This window comes from Mytilus trossulus, chromosome 6 (assembly GCF_036588685.1).
Source record: "Mytilus trossulus isolate FHL-02 chromosome 6, PNRI_Mtr1.1.1.hap1, whole genome shotgun sequence".
Classification (NCBI taxonomy): Eukaryota; Metazoa; Mollusca; class Bivalvia; order Mytilida; family Mytilidae; genus Mytilus; species Mytilus trossulus.
In genome coordinates this window covers 48,429,754-48,449,566 of record NC_086378.1, presented here as the reverse complement: position 1 = coordinate 48,449,566, position 19,813 = coordinate 48,429,754, and the positions used below count along the sequence as shown (strand labels likewise).

Here is a 19,813-nt window from a genome sequence, read left to right as displayed (position 1 = left end):
AGAATTAGTCCGAACATATATTATCAGGTCCCTTCAAGTCTTTTCATTTCTCCCTTCAGGTCCAACTTTTGTTTTGGCATCAAAATTTTGTTTTTAATTTAAAAAAAATAAATTTTAATGAAATGTGGATATTGACAATTAATAAAATTCCAACTTGAAGAAATTCCATCCAATAATAAAAAAGTTGTTGCAATTTGAATAATTTTAGTCGTATACTTTCAGGTCTTTTCAGGTCCACTTTCAGGTCTTTAGTGTAACCCAACCAAAAGTCAAAATGTAGGACTGTTTACCTGAGCTACGTAACGATATTTTCAAGGTAAAATTAGTTTTTTAGTGAGTATTATTCAGTTAATTAAATTAAAAAAATAGTTTGTCATTTCAAAATTATGTCGGAAAGAAAGCGGTCCCTGTCTGGACCAGCTTGTTCCACACCAAGTAAAAGGAAAAAGTATTCATGTTCATACAGTAAATGTTGGGAATCGAAATTTAAATGGGTTAAACCAAGTGAAAGGAGCCAGAATGATGCTTTTTGCACACTTTGTAATTCACATATCAATTTAGCGCAGGGGCAAGAAATGATCTTGTCAGACATTCTAAAACAATGACTCATTCAAAGTTGGAAAAAATCTCAGGCAGAATCTAAGGGCGTGGCATCTTTCTTCACAAAGACCAAAAGTGTTTTGACTGATAAAGTGACTAATGCAGAAACTTTATTTTCGTACTTTGTGGCTGAGCACAACCTTTCCTTTGCAGTAACTGACCATTTCACAAAATTGTGTAAATTAATGTTCTCTGACAGTGAAATAGCTTCAGGTTATTCCTGTGGAAAAACTAAAACCACCCAAATAGTAGAGGGCCCTTTCAGTTGAAAATAACAAAGTGGTATTTGAAAATTGTAAAAATCAAAAAACTATACTGGGCGCGAACGGACCTGATACCAAGAATGCCAAGTCTGCTACTATGGAATATAACAATAGTCTGAAATAAACTTGTATACATGTTCTAACTGTTTCGTATACATATTGACTATATAAATTATATGTAAACATATTTTTGTTCTTCAATTGAGCCCGCAAAATGTCGTATGCGTTATGACCTGAGATTTTTTTCTCAATGCAGGTCATAACCTGACTTTTCATTTTCAGAGGTTGACAGGTATATGGTTCTATGGTATTCACCAGTGTAGAAATCTGCCAAGTTAAAACTGCATGGTCTAAACAAAAAAATTTCAATGCATCTGTCAGCTAGTGAGCAAATTGGATAAAATTCTAAATGTAAAAAAGAGATTGAATTCAATCAGACATATAATACAACTATAGTGTTTATTGGGAATATGTCTCTGGTTCATATTATATCTCCCTGAGGTTGAGTGCTGCTGAGAAATTCTACTTTCAGTTTGTACTTTCGCTTTGTATTTTATAGTAACTGGAGTTTGATCCCTTTAACTATTATGAACCTAATTAAAATGGCTAGAATATTATTTATCAATTTTGATATAGAACGAAGATTTTTCTGAAATTTTGTAAATCAATAGTCAATCTAATGTGTGCAAATTTATTGTGATTTCTTTATTTTTCATTTAATATTTTTGTGTACCAAAATGTTCTTTCTTTTAGCAATTGTATACTTAAACTCGAAACGGGGACGGACTGGTATCCGATTTGACTTTGTTAGAGAAGCTTGAGGTAAGGAATTTTAAATCTAAATTAGGAATTTTAAATCTATCATGGACCTTCTGTATCATTCCTAGTTTGTAAATTATCACTAATGAAATGAAAATTAGAAAAATTCTCAAGTTCAGATTCCCAAACATGACATGCATCATCATAATGCCATGATAGTTGAACAGTTGAACAAACTATGAAAAGAAAATCCAAAATTTTACCTATTTACAGGAATTAGATCTGTTTATTAATTGTTGAATTGTACGTCTTCAACATTGAGCCTTAACTCACACCAGAAAGCAAGCTGTAAAAGGCCCCAAAAATTACTAGTGTAAACAGTAACCCATAAACACATCAAACCACCAGTAACTAATCTATCATCTGCCTAGTCCAAATAATTATGACGTCTTGAAAGGCTATTATAATTTTTTTCTTTGACGTCTTACTTCGACGTTGATCATGTTGATGTAAGGCGTCAAAGAAAAAAATTATAATAGCCTTTCAAGACGTCATAATTATTTGGACTATCATCTGCCATGATCTGGTCACAATTAGCTGATAAGCAGGTGAAAATAGACCAATGTCTGCTTTACAATGTACGAGCTTTCTAAATGAATATTTTTTATTCCGTAAATGCAATAAGAAACTTAAATGGTTGATGGGCCTTGTGATTAATTTCAAAATGGAGGACATGCTGAAAAAATGTTAAAAAAGTGCAAAAGTAAAACATTTCTCACCAGTTTCCGATAATATCCTTCTCTAGGTTTTGCTGAGATCTGTGGGAAAATCTGTTATAAATTGTTCAACTTTGACTTTGATTTTCTCAATAATTGCACCGTAGAATGTAATTTTGCTTAATAGAATTGTTGGAAAATACGTCTAGAGTTAAAAAATATTTTTCTCTGGTGGTCCGAGAACACAATTAATTCGTAGTGCATTTCTTTTAGAACATAAATGAAAATAAAAAAAATCCCACCTGCGCTTTCTCAAAGAAACTGTTACAGTGTGTTGTACTACTTTTGGGACAAATTATATCAAATTTATAGAAAACTTCATCGTCTCTTACTCAAAATATGGACAATTTTATGTTTAGGGCGTCTTGAAATCTTTTGACAGCTTCCGAAGTGCTCATTTTCAACCTTTTTCAGCTGGACCAAATCACTACTTTCCTTTAAAATTCTGGACCCAAATTTTTTTACAGTGTAATTTCATCCCCCTTCTTGCAATTTGAGGCAGTGAACATGGAGAAATAAATTTGGAAGGGGTATAAAAATTAATGGCAAGTAACCCACTGTCAACACTAGGGACTATATTCATTGATATTTGTGAACAACGAAAATCAAGGGACGACAATGGTGGTCTCGGACCTAATAGGGTAGAAAGAGTTGACAAATCTTAAAAAAACTTGGTATGAACAAAGCTTAATGTATTATAACACTGCTTACAAAGTTTCATGACAATAGGATGTACATTATAGACATTAAGTTAAGTTCTATACTCATCTTTGCATGTAAAATTTTGACGTTAAAATTGAAAAATTTCAACTATCAACATTTGGGGCTTTTAAAATTAAAATATTGCAAAAAAATACTTTTTAAATGCCTTAACATATAACTTATCATGTACTAAAAGCAATAGAGTACTCATTTGATTTATCAGACTTGGCATAATTATTCAAAAGTCAAATTTATATGAGCCTGTGTCTAAAAATTCAGGTTTTTCAATGAAGGGGAGCCTTACATGAAGATGTAATATTTTCCAGCAATTTTTAATTTGTGAAGCTTTTTAGTTATAAATAATCCTTACATATGTATTTAAAGTACTTTAAATGGAAAGAAAAGTTACAAATAACATATCATATTAGTTTAAAAGGGTCTTAGGCCAAGTAAGACTGGAAAAAATTTAGGGTCAATTAAGGCTGTGCTACATATTTACATTAAAAAATGCATATTGAGGCTATAAGAAATAAAAATTTGTGTCTTTTTTATCATTTCTATACTAATGTGACATGATACAACAAATCTGAGCACAAAAAGACTCTTGCAATTAACTTTTCTTACAAGCAGTATGGGCTGAAACAAAGATTTTTGCCTTTTTAGGGAAAAACTTGCATGCAATTTATTCTCAACAGGCTTATATTTAAACCACTTGCTATCCTACAGAAGAAAAGAAATTTATTATGTGAAATGGAACAGGTACAATAGACATTGTAAAGTGCATTTGATACAAATTTAGTGAGGTCTGTAATATGGACATCAAATTTTATATACCAAGCTCCCCACTATTGCCTTCATCCAAACAAGGCGTTTAAGACAAGGGTCATTTATACAACACATTTTGCACATTTTATCTGAGATAAACTTCTTTTCTGTAGATTCAGAGTTCATAAATAAGTAAAAGAAGCAGGTAAAGGCATAGAAACACAAATATTGACCCATAAAAACCTGTCAGATAGAAAGTCAGGATGCCATTTATGCATCAATATTGAAAAAGTTATAAAATGCCTATTTTGACCATAAAATGCCAAAATTGGTCATTTTTGCAGAAATTCTATAAAATAAAAGTTTAAATCCTTTAGTTTCATGCTATTTGACAAGTTGACACCATCAAATCATTTAGGGAAGTTGCCAGAGTACAAATTCTATATTTACAGATTTCACCTCTTAGGTCCGAGAACACAATTAATTCGTAGTGCATTTCTTTTAGAACATAAATGAAAATAAAAAAAATCCCACCTGCGCTTTCTCAAAGAAACTTTTACAGTGTGTTGTACTACTTTTGGGACAAATTATATCAAATTTATAGAAAACTTCATCGTCTCTAACTCAAAATATGGACAATTTTATGTTTAGGGCGTCTTGAAATCTTTTGACAGCTTCCGAAGTGCTCATTTTCAACCTTTTTCAGCTGGACCAAATCACTACTTTCCTTTAAAATTCTGGACCCAAATTTTTTTACAGTGTAATTTCATCCCCCTTCTTGTAATTTGAGGCAGTGAACATGGAGAAATAAATTTGGAAGGGGTATAAAAATTAATGGCAAGTAACCCACTGTCAACACTAGGGACTATATTTGTGAACAACGAACGACAATGGTGGTCTCGGACCAGGTATGACAGTTTGTTTATTAGAGTTACAGGTAATTAAATTCAATTATACGCGCCTTTATGACGTCATTTACCAGATAGATTCCTGCACTATTTACGTTCATCAAGCGTCTTAGTAATCGTCATGGTGCAGGATAAACTAGAAGTAATGGTTGTTCTGTAGGCACTTACTGACAATTCCCTAATGACAGCAATGCTGATTGTCAATTTTAAGAATTCAATTTGCCGAATAATTCGTACAAGATAGAATTATAGTTTTCCAACCACTCATTCAACATTGGAATGGAAGTGACAATGCCCCTAAACGCACAAATGACGTTCACTAAAACCAGAGTTTTTGACGGAAATGCATCGAACTCGAAAGTTGTATATTCCCTCATGACAGCAGTATTGATTGTCCATTTTGAGAATTCAATTTGCCGAATAATTCATACAATATTCCAACCCCTCACTCAACATTGGAATGGAAGTGATGACGCCCCTAAATGCACAAATGACATTCACCAAAACCAGAGATTTTGACAGATATCGAACTCGAAAGTTGTCTTTTACAATGTATCAGGTTATCAGCATTTTGATATTGTCAAATATAAGCTGCTTGACACAATATGAAGGCTTTTTATCTCATTTGCTGCGCTCATTCAATAAAAAGCTTTATATTGTGTTTCTTAGCTGATATTTTACAATATCAACATGCAGACAACCTCATATTCAGTATGTCTTAGAAGTGTACTTCTTTATCTGTACCTATTTACTTCCAATTTTTAAACTGCATTTAGAGTAAGAGCCAAGATTGATCAGCTCAGAGTCTGAATAGAGTAAAATTGAGAATGAAAATGGGGAATGTGTCAAAGAGACACCCCCTGACCATACAAAAACAACAGCAGAAGGTCACCAACAGGTCTTTAATGTAGCGAGAAATTCCCGCACCAGGAGACGTCCTTCAGCTGGCCCCTAAACAAATATATACTAGTTCAGTGATAATGAATGCCATACTAAACTCCAAATTGTACACAAGAATCTAAAATTAAAATAATACATGACTAACAAAGGCCAGAGGCTCCTGACTTGGGACAGGGCCAAACATATGGTGGGCTTAAACATGTTTTGCAATCTAATCAGGACATATATCTACATTTCTTGTAAACTGGGACTCTAATTATATTATGTATAACCCCCTGTTATAAGATATTTATCAACAAGTTTAAAAGATGGGTAACAAAAATTATTTTGGAGTTGTTGAACTTGAAGATAGTATACATGATATATATGCAACATGGAGGATGCAGGAACGCTGTTCTTTTATTGCTTGTGAGTTGTTTGAAAGGACATTTCCCATTGCAGATTGATCTCTAACAGAAGATGAAATGATTTAATCAAAAGAGTTTACATAAATGGAAAGAGAAAAGGATAGAGATTCAATGCAGTGTAAGAATAAAATCCATATTTACATTTTGTTTTCTTATTTAATCGTTTGATGTGTGAGTTTCATAAGAAATTATTTAAACAGAAAGGGGAGATAACTGTCGACACATTGATATCATTTGGCAATAAGTTCCATGTATAATGCAGCTAAAAATATAGAAAGCCACTGTTCTGATGTGTTGCACAACCTGATGATGGAAATAACAGAACAGGAACAACAAAAAGATTTAATTTTAATTAGATTTTGCACAAAAGAACTCTAAGAAGCACTATCACTGTTTATAGGTTTCCAATACTTGTTAATGCTGTGATTATTGTTATTCTATTAAAAAGAAAATATAATTTTAGGTTTTTATTGTAAGAAGAATGGACACAAGAAAGACAAATGCCCTGAAAAAGGAAAACAAATAGAACCTGCACAAGTTCATCAAAGACTGAAATGGGTGAGTTTAAGTTCAATTTCTAAGCATTGGTATCCTGATAAAAAAAAACTCTCTAGACAGTGTAAAATATTGATGGAGGCTAAAATTTTCTAACAAAGATTAACATGAAAGTCAAATTTAAAGCAAGAGCTTAGAGCCCAGTATTTTCATGTTTTTAATTCTCTTAATAAAAGAAAAACAAATAGGTTGATCCCCCCACCTTTTCAAACCTTCTTGATCTGCACTTCAAAGATAGTTAATAAAACACCATTTTCTGAAAAGATGATATATATCACCATGTTCACCATATAAGTATACTACATTGAAATGACAATTATGATGAATATGAATTGATATTATAACAAAAAGACAAAACCATGGAAACCAGATGCTTTCATTTGCAAAATGCTTGCACCTAGAATAGGATAGAAGATTACAATGCTATATGTAAATGTAAAAGTTCAATGATAAAGGACAAGGTACGATAAGGCCTGTTTTTGGCCCCCTTTTTTCTTATTTTTCAAAATTCTGTTTTGGAAAGCTAATTATTATGTTAAAACATTGCCTGATGTTTGAAGTTTGTTTGGAGGAACTTCAAAACCATTAATTTTCGCAACTGAGTGAGGTGAGGGGGATAACTTTCTATTATTATTCAAATATTGTAATTATTATTCATTTTGCAGCTGATTTAACAATAAATTGTTATTTTTTTAGTGCCTGGGGCAAAGTTAGCCAGGACTTTAAGCTCACCTGGCCTGAAGGGCCAAGTGAGCTTATGCCATCACTTGGCGTCCGTCATCGTCCTTCGTCTGTCGTCTTAAACTATTTCAAGTCTCTTCTCCTCTGAAACTACTAGGCCAAATACTTCCAAAATTTAACTGAATGTTCCTTAGGGTATCCAGTTTATAAATTGTATTCAAAGTTTTGATCTATCAACAAACTAGGTCGCCATTGCTAAAAATAGAACATAGGGGTCAAATGCAGTTTTTGGCTTATATCTCAAAAACGAAAGCATTTAGAGCAAATCTGACAAGGAGTAAAAATGTTCATTAGGTGAAGATCTATCAGCCCTATAATTTTCAGATGAATCAAACAACCCATTGTTTGGTTGCTGCCACTTAATTGGTAATTTTAAGAAAATTTTGCAGTTTTTGGTCATTATCTTGAATACTATATTATAGATAAAGATAAACTGTAAACAGCAAAAATGATCAGCAAAGTAAGATCTACAAATAAGTTAATATGACCAAAATTGTCAATTGACCCCTTAAGGGGGCTCGCGGGTCTAAATCATTTTTTTTATTTAATATAGGATTTTGTCATATTTTTTCTCTAAATGACCTTTATCCTATACCTAATAGAAAAATGAAATAAAAAAATGGGGTCACCGGTCATTTAAGCTCACAATATGCCTTCGAAAGAAGCACACATTTTTGTTAATGTCCATTATTTCTGTTGAACTAATAGGAGAAATAGCGGTATTATCGAAATAAAAAAATATCTAAATTACAGAAATCGCTTAAATTTTACAATTATTTAGTTTATGTACAGCTTATTAGAAAACAACAATAAAAAATATAGGTCACCGATGAATTAAAAAAGATATTTCAATTTTTATGCTAAAAAATGGCATTTTTGCACCAAAGGGAGATAATTTGGATCTTTTTCCATGATATCTACATTTTAAAAGTCACCTGGGGCCAACATGTATTGATTTTTTGGAACGATTTTTGTACCATATGATAAAGTAACTACTAAAGGTAATTAATAAGATTTTTAATGAAAAATAAATGTTTGATTTTTTCTTAAAATTTTATACCCGCGAGCCTCCTTAAGGGGTTATTGTCCTTTAACGACATTTTTTGACAATTTGTTCATCATATTTGCTAACTTTAAAAAATCTTCTACTCTAAAACTACTCAACCAAATTCAACCAAACTTCAAATGAATGATCAGTGGGGTGTATAGAATAAAGTTTGTGTTTTATTTTCTATTTCGTCAAAAAACATGGCCGTCATGGCTAAAATTAGAACACAGGGTAAATGCAGTTTTTGGCTTATATCTCAAAAACTCCAGCATTTAGAGCAAATAAGACAGTCAAGAAGTTAAAGTATTTATTAGGTCAAGGTCTACCTGTCCTGAAATTTTTTGCCTTATTAGGTAACTGTTTTTTCAGGTATAATGCGCCTGAATTGCTGATTTTTAAGAAATTTTGCAGTTTTTATACGACCGCAAATTTTGAAAAAAATTTCGTCGTATATTGCTATCACGTTGGCGTCGTCGTCTGCGTCGTCGTCGTCCGAATACTTTTAGTTTTCGCACTCTAACTTTAGTAAAAGTGAATAGAAATCTATGAAATTTTAACACAAGGTTTATGACCAGAAAAGGAAGGTTGGTATTGATTTTGGGAGTTTTGGTCCCAACATTTTAGGAATTGAGGGCCAAAAAGGGCCCAAATAAGCATTTTCTTGGTTTTCGCACTATAACTTTAGTTTAAGTTAATAGAAATCTATGACATTTTGACACAAGGTTTATGACCACAAAAGAAAGGTTGGGATTGATTTTGGAAGTTTTGGTTTCAACAGTTTAGGAATTAGGGACCAAAAAAGGGCCCAAATAAGCATTATTCTTGGTTTTTCGCACAATAACTTTAGTATAAGTAAATGGAAATCAATGAAATTTAAACACAATGTTTATAACCACAAAAGGAAGGTTGGTATTGATTTTGGGAGTTTAGGTCCCAATTGTTCAGGAATTAGGGGCCAAAAAGGGACCCAAATAAGCATTTTTCTTGGTTTTCGCACCATAACGTTAGTATAAGTAAATAGAAATCTATGAAATTAAAACACAAGGTTTATGAACATAAAAGGAAGATTGGTATTGATTTTGGGAGTTTTGGTCCCAACAGTTTAGGAAAAAGGGGCCCAAAGGTCCAAAATTTAACTTTGTTTGATTTCATCAAAATTGAATAATTGGGGTTCTTTGATATGCCGAATCTAACTGTGTATGTAGATTCTTAACTTTTGGTCCCGTTTTCAAATTGGTCTACATTAAGGTCCAAAGGGTCCAAAATTAAACTTAGTTTGATTTTGACAAAAAATGAATCGGTTTGGTTCTTTGATATGTTGAATCTAAAAATTTACTTAGATTCTTGATTTTTGGCCCAGTTTTCAAGTTGGTCCAAATCGGGGTCCAAAATTAAACTTTGTTTGATTTCATCAACAATTGAATAAATGGGGTTTTTTGATATGCCAAATATAACTGTGTATGTAGATTCTTCATGTTTGGTTCTGTTTTCAAATTGGTCTACATTAAAGTCCAAAGGGTCCAAAATTAAACTAAGTTTGATTTTAACAAAAATTGAATTCTTGGGCCTCTTTGATATGTTGAATCTAAACATGTACTTAGATTTTTGATTATGGGCCCAGTTTTCAAGTTAGTCCAAATCAGGATCTAAAATTATTATATTAAGTCTTGTGCAATAGCAAGTCTTTTCAATTGCACAGTATTGCGCAATGGCAAGAAATATCTAATTGCACAATATTGTGAAATAGCAATTTTTTTTAAATAAGAGTTATCTTTCTTTGTCCAGAATCAACTTAAATCTTTGTTATATACAATATACAATGTATATTCACTTTTTACTACCCACTGATAAATTTAAATAATCTTTACTATTCAGTGATAACAAGCTGTTTTTTTACATCTTTTAAAATATTTTATGATGTATTTAAATGAGTAGTTATTGTTGCAAACTCCATTAGAATATTTTAATTGAGATTAGTTTTGAAATAAGGGAAAGGGGGATGTGATTAAAAAATTGGGTTCAATTTTTCTCATTTAAAAAAGAAAATTTCTTCAAACATTTTTTTGAGAGGATTAATATTCAACAGCATAGTGAATTGCTCTAAGAGAAAACAAAATAATTAAGTTCATTAGAACACATTCATTCTGTGTCAGAAACCTATGCTGTGTCAACTATTTAATCACAATCCAAATTTAGAGCTGAATCCAGCTTGAATGCTGTGTCCATACTTGCCCCAACCGTTCAGGGTTCAACCTCTGCGGTCGTATGAAGCTACGCTCTGCGGAGCATCTGGTTGGTTATTATCTTGAATATTATTATAGAAACAGATAAACTGTTAATAGCAAAAATGTTAAGCAAAGTAAGATCTACAAATAAGTCAATTTGACCAAAATTGTCAATTGACCCCTTAAGGAGTTATTGCCCTTTAAAGACTTTTTTCACAATTTGTTCATCATGTTGACTTACTTTTAAAAATCTTCTCCTTTGAAACTGCTGTATCAATTTCAGCCAATCTTAGGCTAAATGAGTTTCAGAGTATCTAGTATAAATTTTATATTTTATTTCCTTGTATGTCAAGAAACATAGCTCCTATGGCTAAAATAGAACATAGGAGAAAATGTTTTTTTTTTTGCTTTTGAAGAAAATAGGATGATTCAAAGAACATTTAAATAAATTGAAAAGCCAAAATAACCATTGATGAGAGATTTAACCAAAATAATTAAGGTGAGCGATTCAGGCTCTTGAGAGCCTCTTGTTTATTTAACATTTCTAAATATTTTAATTTTCAGCATATACCGTTCTACATTGTTTCAGAAAATCTTTGTCTTTTTATCTATAGTTTATTTAACAAAATGGCCAGACTATTATTGAAATCGTTAAAATATAGTATATACCAATACACATAATTAACAGCGCCTGGTGATGTTTGATAGCCTATCAAACATCACCAGGCGCTGTTAATTATGTGTATTGGTATATACTATATTTTTATGCTTTTACATTTTTCTCACTGATACACATAGTTAATATGGCTTCTACTAACGAAAGCTCCATGGAGCTAATGTGTTTAGAGACTACTTATGTCAGTATACCTTTCCTATATTGCCTATTATTGAAATCGTTATTTCAAAAATATTACTATTGTATTGTTTTAGTCTGATAATTTTGGAGAGTAAATAAATCTTCATATTCTTAACAGTGTTGCAATGTCACTATTGTTTCGCCAGTTTTCAAGTTAATGTATAATAATCATTGCATTGTAAATTCTTCCGTCCATTCGTCCTGTCTATATTTTTGTGAATTTACATTAAATGTTATATCAACAACGTTTTGGATGAGTTAATCAATTTCGAATAATTCATGTCCTTTTGTATATTATAATTATATATTTGTATTAAAACAATGCATTGTGAGCACTGGGACACTTAATTTTCACCTTAATAACGTCGTATGTTTGTAATTTCTAGAAAACAAAATAATAAAGACAGTCTTTTTACATGTTTCATGTGCTTTTTATTGATTTATAATATTCCAGGGCATAATGAGTATACTATTGCTGATCTCTCTGCTCGGTCTGTTCGGTGCTGTGCTTGGTCTCTTTCCTACCAACATCTCTAAGAAAGATTTTGAGAAAAATGTTTTCCGAGGTTTGTTAAACAAATTTGTTTTATAGGAATTATTAATGGGTAAACCATGTATAGACGGGTTTACAATACTTTACTAAAAGTATATGCTGAAAGGAGATTAATAACACATTTCCCATACCAATTTTTTTTTTAAATAAACCACATTTTACTTAAAGTATGATACAACAAAGCACAGCATAGCTTGTAAAATAGTTAAAACTTGGTACAGTTACACACCGAAGAGGAGAAGAAAAGACATATGGACAACATGACGAAAAAAAAACTACAAAAAGGAAAAACAAGTCAATAAAACCAGAAGATAACAGCAATATTTATATAAACGAATTACGATAGTGTCATCATAAGGAATTCCAATGATGGGTGATTTCTTATCATTCATTTAAAGAAGGTTACACATATTTATAAATTCTTTAATGAATTCTAAGGGAATATTGGAACATACAAAATTATTCATCAAATTCAAAACTTCTCATACGATCAACAACTCCTATCTTAATAACCTTTTATTTCATATTTACAGATTACCAGGGACCAATTATAAAGACCCCGAACCTTTATAAATACATACCACTGACAGACAATGGCATTGCTATTGGAAATCCAGTTCGACAAAGTATTAGGTTTAAAGTAAAAGCCAACAACGATGCACACGTTGCTTTGATGTCTTCAAATAATCCAAACGATCCTCTTTATGAGATAGTATTGGGCGGTTGGGGTAACACACAGTCGGTCATCCGTGACAGGAAACAGGGTGCTAGTCAATTGGCAGTGTATCGTGGAAGAGTGCTCGATTCAAATGAGTTTAGAACATTTACTATAAAATGGAGCAATGCACGTATAAGAGTAGAAGACGAATCGGGAAAGAAACTCATGGAATGGACTGATACAACAAACCCATACACAATCAGAAATATTGGAATTTGTACGGGATGGGGTTCCACTGGAATATGGTCATTTCCATGTCAAGGTACATACTTTTGTTTTATATTTCAGATAGAGAAAAATTGTGTTATTGTCATTGCGTATGTATTCATTGTCTTGTGTCTGTAAGTCAGTCATTTTTTTCTTCTTCGTGAAACGGAAATCAAAGTACTATTATAAATTTAAATCGAATTAAACTATTGTACGGTACAATTGAATTGGCGATAAAATCAGATTATTTCATGGCTTCTTCATATTAGATGTATTATCAGCACAAGGTTCAATATTAGGCCAAAAGTTAAAAGCAAGAGGGCTTATTATACATCTGATACGAAAAATGACATGTTCTGATAATTTTTCGTATGCTTCAACAATGGAGAAAAATAACAGTTTAATATATTGAGCCTTTAGTTGTTCTCACGTAGAAATTAAAAAAGTGAAAGTCTACGGACTTCAATTATAGTACATCCGATATGAAATCTTTCGAGCATATGCCGCACGCACCAGAAGAAAAACAGAACAGCATACTGTAAAAATTAAATTATGTTATTTACTTTAAGTATATGATAAAGTAAAAAACAGTTATGATATTTCTATACATTGAGTTATAACATTGTTTGGCATGCTGATGAAATTTCGTTTGGTACGTTTTTACAGAAAATAATTATTAAAACTGTTCTGTCACTGTATACATTAAATTAGGCAAATATATTTAATAATTTATAGTTCAGCTTATCAAAACTACCCATGCTATCCTTAACTTCTACTTTGATAAATTTATATTGTCATTTTATATTAACAGATTGTCAGGTACCAATAATAAAAACCCCGAACCTTTATAAATACATACCACTGACAGACAATGGCATTGCTATGGGAAATCCAGTTCGACAAAGTATTAGTTTTAAAGTAAAAGCCAACAACGATGCACACATTGCTTTGATGTCTTCAAATAATCCAAACGATCCTCTTTATGAGATAGTATTGGGTGGTTGGGGTAACACACATTCGGTCATCCGTGACAGGAAACAGGGTGCTAGGCAATTGGCAGTATATCCTGGACAAGTGCTCAATGCAAATGAATTTAGAACATTTACCATTAAATGGAGCAATGCACGTATTAGAGTAGAAGACGAATCGGGAAAGAAACTAATGGAATGGACTGATACAACAAACCCATACACAATCAGAAATATTGGAATTTGTACGGGATGGGGTTCGATTGGAATATGGTCATTCCCATGTCAAGGTACATGTACATTCTTTTGTTTCATATTTTAGATAGATAAAAATTGTGCCATTGTCATTGTGTATGTATTCGTTGTGTATGTATTCATTGTCATATTTCTGTAAGTCAGCCACTATTTTTCGTCTTCTTAAAACGGAAATCAAAGTACTATAATAAATTTAAATCGAATAAAACTATTGTACTGTACAATTGAATTAGAGATTAAATCAGATTATTACATAGCATTTTCATATCAGATGTATTACCAGCCTAAGGTTCAATATTAGGCCAAGAGCCGAAGGGACCATGGCTAATCAAGAAATAATTCCTTCATGTCATGCTCTATGCTTATTTTAACATGGGTAGGCATTAGGTCCGAGAACACAATTAATTCGTAGTGCATTTCTTTAAGAACATAAATGGAAATTAAAAAAATCCCACCTGCGCTTTCTAAATGAAATTTTTACAGTGTGTTGTACTACTTTTGGGACAAATTATATCAAAATTATAGAAAACTTCATCGCCTCTAACTCAAAATATGGACAATTTTGTGTTTAGGGTGTCTTGAAATCTTTTGACAGCTTCCGAAGTGCTAATTTTTAACCTTTTTCAGCTGGACCAAATCACTACTTTCTTGTAAAATTCTGGACCCAAATTTTTTTACAGTGTAATTTCACCCCCCTACTTACAATTTGAGGCATTAAACATGGAGAAATAAATTTGGAAGGGGTATAAAAATTATTGGCAAGTAACCAACTGTTAACACTAGTTAGGGACTATATTCGTGAACAACGAAAATCAAGGGACGACAATTGTGGTCTCGGACCTAATAAGATAGAAAGAGTTGACAAATCCTAAAAAAACTTGGTATGACCAAAGCTTAATAAATTATAACACTGCTTGCAAATTTTCATAACCATAGAATATATGTTATAGACAATATGTTGAATTCTATACTCATCTTTGCGTGTTAATTTTTGACGTTTAAATTGGATAATTTCAACTATCAACATTTTGGGCTTTGAAAATTAAAATATTGCAAAAAAATACTTTTTAAATGCCCTAATATATCATTTAATATGTACTAAAAGCAATAGAGTACTCATTTGATTTATCAGACTTAGCATAATTATTCAAAAGTCAAATTTATATCAGCCTGGGCCTAAAAATTGAGGTTTTTCAATGAAAGGGGGCCTTACATAAAGATGTAATATTTTCCAGCAATTTTAAATTTGTGAAGCTTTTTGGTTATAATTAATCCTTACATATGTATTGAATGTACTTTAAATGGAAAGAAAAGTCACAAACTACATATCATATTAGTTTAAAAGGGTCTTAAGCCAAGTAAGACTGGAAAAAAATAAGGGTCAATTTAGGCAGTGCCACATATTTACATAAAAAAAATGCATATTGAGGCTATAAGAAATAAAAAATTGTGTCTTTTTTTTTTATCATTTCTACACTTATTTGACATGATAAAACAAATCTGAGCACAAAAAGGCTCTTGCAATTCACTTTTCTTACATACAGTGTGGTCTGATACAAAGATTTTCGCCTTTTTAATGAAAAACTTGAGTGCAATTTTAGTCTCAACAGACTTATATTTAAACCACTTGCTATCCTACAGAAGAAAAGAAAGATATTATGTGAGATGGAACAGGTATAATAGACATTGTAAAGTGCTTTTGATACAAATTTAGTGAGGTCTTTATTGTGGACTTCAAATTATATGTACCAAGATCCCCACTTTTGACTTCATGCAAACAGGGCGTTAGACAAGGGTCATTTATACAACACATTTTGTACATATTGTCTGAGATAATCTTCTTTTCTGTAGATTCTGAGTTCATAAACAAGTAAAAGAACTAGATAAAGGCATAGAAACACAAGTATTGACACATGAAAACCTGTCTGATAGAAAGTCAGGATGCCATATATGCATCAATATTGAAAAAGCCTTAAAATGCCTATTTTGACCATAAAATGCCAGAATTGGTCACTTTTGCAGAAATTCTATAAAATAAAAGTTTAAATCCTTTAGTTTCATGCTATTTGACAAATTGACACCACCAAATCATTAAGGGAAGTTGCCAAAGTACAGATTCTTTATTTACAGACTTCACCTCTTAGGTCCGAGAACACAATTAATTCGTAGTGCATTTCTTTTAGAACACAAAAATGAAAATTAAAAAAATCCCACCTGCACTTTCTCAATGAAATTTTTACAGTGTGTCGTTCTACTTTTGGGACAAATTATATCAAAATTATAGAAAACTTCATCGTCTCTAACTCAAAATATGGACAATTTTGTGTTTAGGGTGTCTTGAAATCTTTTGACAGCTTCCGAAGTGCTAATTTTTAACCTTTTTCAGCTGGACCAAATCACTACTTTCTTGTAAAATTCTGGACCCAAATTTTTTTACAGTGTAATTTCACCCCCCTACTTACAATGAGGCATTAAACATGGAGAAATAAATTTGGAAGGGGTATAAAAATTATTGGCAAGTTACCCACTGTTTACACTAGGGACTATATTCGTGAACAACGAAAATCAAGGGACGACAATTGTGGTCTCGGACCTAATAAGATAGAAAGAGTTGACAAATCCTAAAAAAAACTTGGTATGACCAAAGCCTAATAAATTATAACACTGCTTGCAAATTTTCATAACCATAGAATATATGTTATAGACAATATGTTGAATTCTATTCTCATCTTTGCGTGTTAATTTTTTACGTTAAAATTGGATAATTTCAACTATCAACATTTTGGGCTTTGAAAATTAAAATATTGCAAAAAAATACTTTTTAAATGCCCTAATATATCATTTAATATGTACTTAAAGCAATAGAGTACTCATTTGATTTATCAGACTTAGCATAATTATTCAAAAGTCAAATTTATATCAGCCTGGGCCTAAATAAAGGCAACAGTAGTATACCGCTGTTCAAAACTCATAAATCCATGGACAAAAAACAATATGATATGTAGTTTGACATAAAAATTGAGGTTTTTCAATGAAAGGGGGCCTTACATAAAGATGTAATATTTTCCAGCAATTTTAAATTTGTGAAGCTTTTTGGTTATAAGTAATCCTTACATATGTATTGAATGTACTTTAAATGGAAAGAAAAGTCACAAACTACATATCATATTAGTTTAAAAGGGTCTTAAGCCAAGTAAGACTGGAAAAAAATAAGGGTCAATTTAGGCAGTGTCACATATTTACATAAAAAAATGCTTATTGAGGCTATAAGAAATAAAAAATTGTGTCTTTTTTATCATTTCTACACTCATTTGACATGATAAAACAAATCTGAGCACAAAAAGGCTCTTGCAATTCACTTTTCTTACATACAGTATGGTCTGATACAAAGATTTTCGCCTTTTTAATGAAAAACTTGAATCCAATTTTAGTCTCAACAGGCTTATATTTAAACCACTTGCTATCCTACAGAAGAAAAGAAAGATATTATGTGAGATGGAACAGGTATAATAAACATTGTAAAGTGCTTTTGATACAAATTTAGTGAGGTCTTTATTGTGGACTTCAAATTTTATGTACCAAGAACCCCACTTTTGACTTCATGCAAACAGGGCGTTAGACAAGGGTCATTTATACAACACATTTTGTACATATTGTCTGAGATAATCTTCTTTTCTGTAGATTCTGAGTTCATAAACAAGTAAAAGAACTAGATAAAGGCATAGAAACACAAGTATTGACACATGAAAACCTGTCTGATAGAAAGTCAGGATGCCATATATGCATCAATATTGAAAAAGCCTTAAAATGCCTATTTTGACCATAAAATGCCAGAATTGGTCACTTTTGCAGAAATTCTATAAAATAAAAGTTTAAATCCTTTAGTTTCATGCTATTTGACAAATGGACACCACCAAATCATTAAGGGAAGTTGCCAAAGTACAGATTCTATATTTACAGACTTCACCTCTTAGGTCCGAGAACACAATTAATTCGTAGTGCATTTCTTTTAGAACATAAATGAAAATTAAAAAAATCCCACCTGCGCTTTCTCAATGAAATTTTTACAGTGTGTTGTACTACTTTTGGGACAAATTATATCAAAATTATAGAAAACTTCATCGCATCTAACTCAAAATATGGACAATTTTATGTTTAGGGTGTCTTGAAATCTTTTGACAGCTTCCGAAGTGCTAATTTTTAACCTTTTTCAGCTGGACCAAATCACTACTTTCTTGTAAAATTCTGGACCCAAATTTTTTTACAGTGTAATTTCACCCCCTACTTACAATTTGAGGCATTAAACATGGAGAAATAAATTTGGAAGGGGTATTAAAATTATTGGCAAGTAACCCACTGTTAACACTAGGGACTATATTCAAGGGACGGTCTCGGACCATTATATTTGTCGATATATTACACTGAGCGTAAGCGAGGTGTAAAATGTGGTCAAATATAATGCCTACCCATGTTAAAATGAGCATAGAGCATGACATGAAGGATTATTTCGATTGTAATATGACAAATACAATATATTTATAGATCAAAGCATACGAAAATACCGTAATAATGTTTGGCTGTTCTCGCGTCCTCCTCGAGGAGTCTGTATATTACATTTCATATTTGATAAGTTTCATAACTATAAGCAGGGCAAATATATGTTGTTTGATAAAAATATATAATAAAAGTTTATGTTAGCTGCTTAAATGGAAATAACGTTAATATAAACAGTAAGTTCGTGCGCATGTGTCAAACTTTTTTTTTTTGTGATCATTAGAACACGGCTTTGTTAACAAAGCGTAATAAGGACGTCATACTAGAATTATACATTTGATACGAACAATGACATTTTCTGATCATATTTCGCATTTTTCAACAATGGAGAAAAATAACAGTTTAATGTGTTGAGCCTTTAGTGGTTCTCACATAGAAATTTAAAAAGTGAAAAGTCTACGGACTTCAATTGTAGTACATCCGATATGAAATCTTTTTAGCATATGCCGCACGCAACAGAATACAAACAGAGCAGCACGATACATTTTTTATTTGAAGATAAAAAAAATTAAAAAAACATAAAGAACACTGTTTGGAGAAGTTAACATTAATGTTTTGTAAAGTAACTTTCTAAATTAAGCTGGAAACTTTTTAAATTGTTTTTATTGTATCATTTTTTTTTTAAATTGTTTTGTATTTTACATAATACGTTTTGTATTGCAATTTTTTGTTTTATTTCTAATAATAATTACTCAGCTTTATTGTGTGCAATGCTAATTTCATCATGGGGCATTGTTTCCACAATCAGGGGTTCATTAAGGAATGAAAATAAATTTGATATTTAAGTTACAATTTAAATAATTATTGATCTATTAATTTAATATGCAGTATAAAACCAATAATAAGTCAATGCTATCAAAAATATATTTGTTTTTGTATTTGACACTAAAATTCGGAAGGGCTCGATAAAACCTCACACTTCCTCAGTTTCTCAGCCTCTTACAAAAAAGTTGATATTTTTTTACATTGATCTTATATTGTTTATTATATTTAAGAATTGAATGCTTCTTTTTGTAACTTCATTGGGGTGTAAAAGCGTTGACCGAAGTAGAT

At 31.5% G+C, this 19,813-nt stretch overlaps 1 protein-coding gene across 1 annotated transcript in view; it reads left to right on the top strand.

The window, feature by feature from the left end:
- Window positions 1-215: 215 nt before the first annotated feature.
- Window positions 216-19,813, top strand: part of LOC134722762 (uncharacterized) — a 127,645-nt gene continuing 108,047 nt past the window's right edge. The window contains exons 1-7 of the mRNA XM_063586388.1: window positions 216-316; window positions 1,617-1,685; window positions 6,115-6,198; window positions 6,544-6,638; window positions 11,960-12,071; window positions 12,592-13,038; window positions 13,795-14,241. Of these exons, the coding sequence (XP_063442458.1) occupies window positions 6,165-6,198; window positions 6,544-6,638; window positions 11,960-12,071; window positions 12,592-13,038; window positions 13,795-14,241 (1,135 nt within the window). The 5' untranslated portion in view covers window positions 216-316; window positions 1,617-1,685; window positions 6,115-6,164. The remainder of the gene's footprint in view (window positions 317-1,616; window positions 1,686-6,114; window positions 6,199-6,543; window positions 6,639-11,959; window positions 12,072-12,591; window positions 13,039-13,794; window positions 14,242-19,813) is intronic.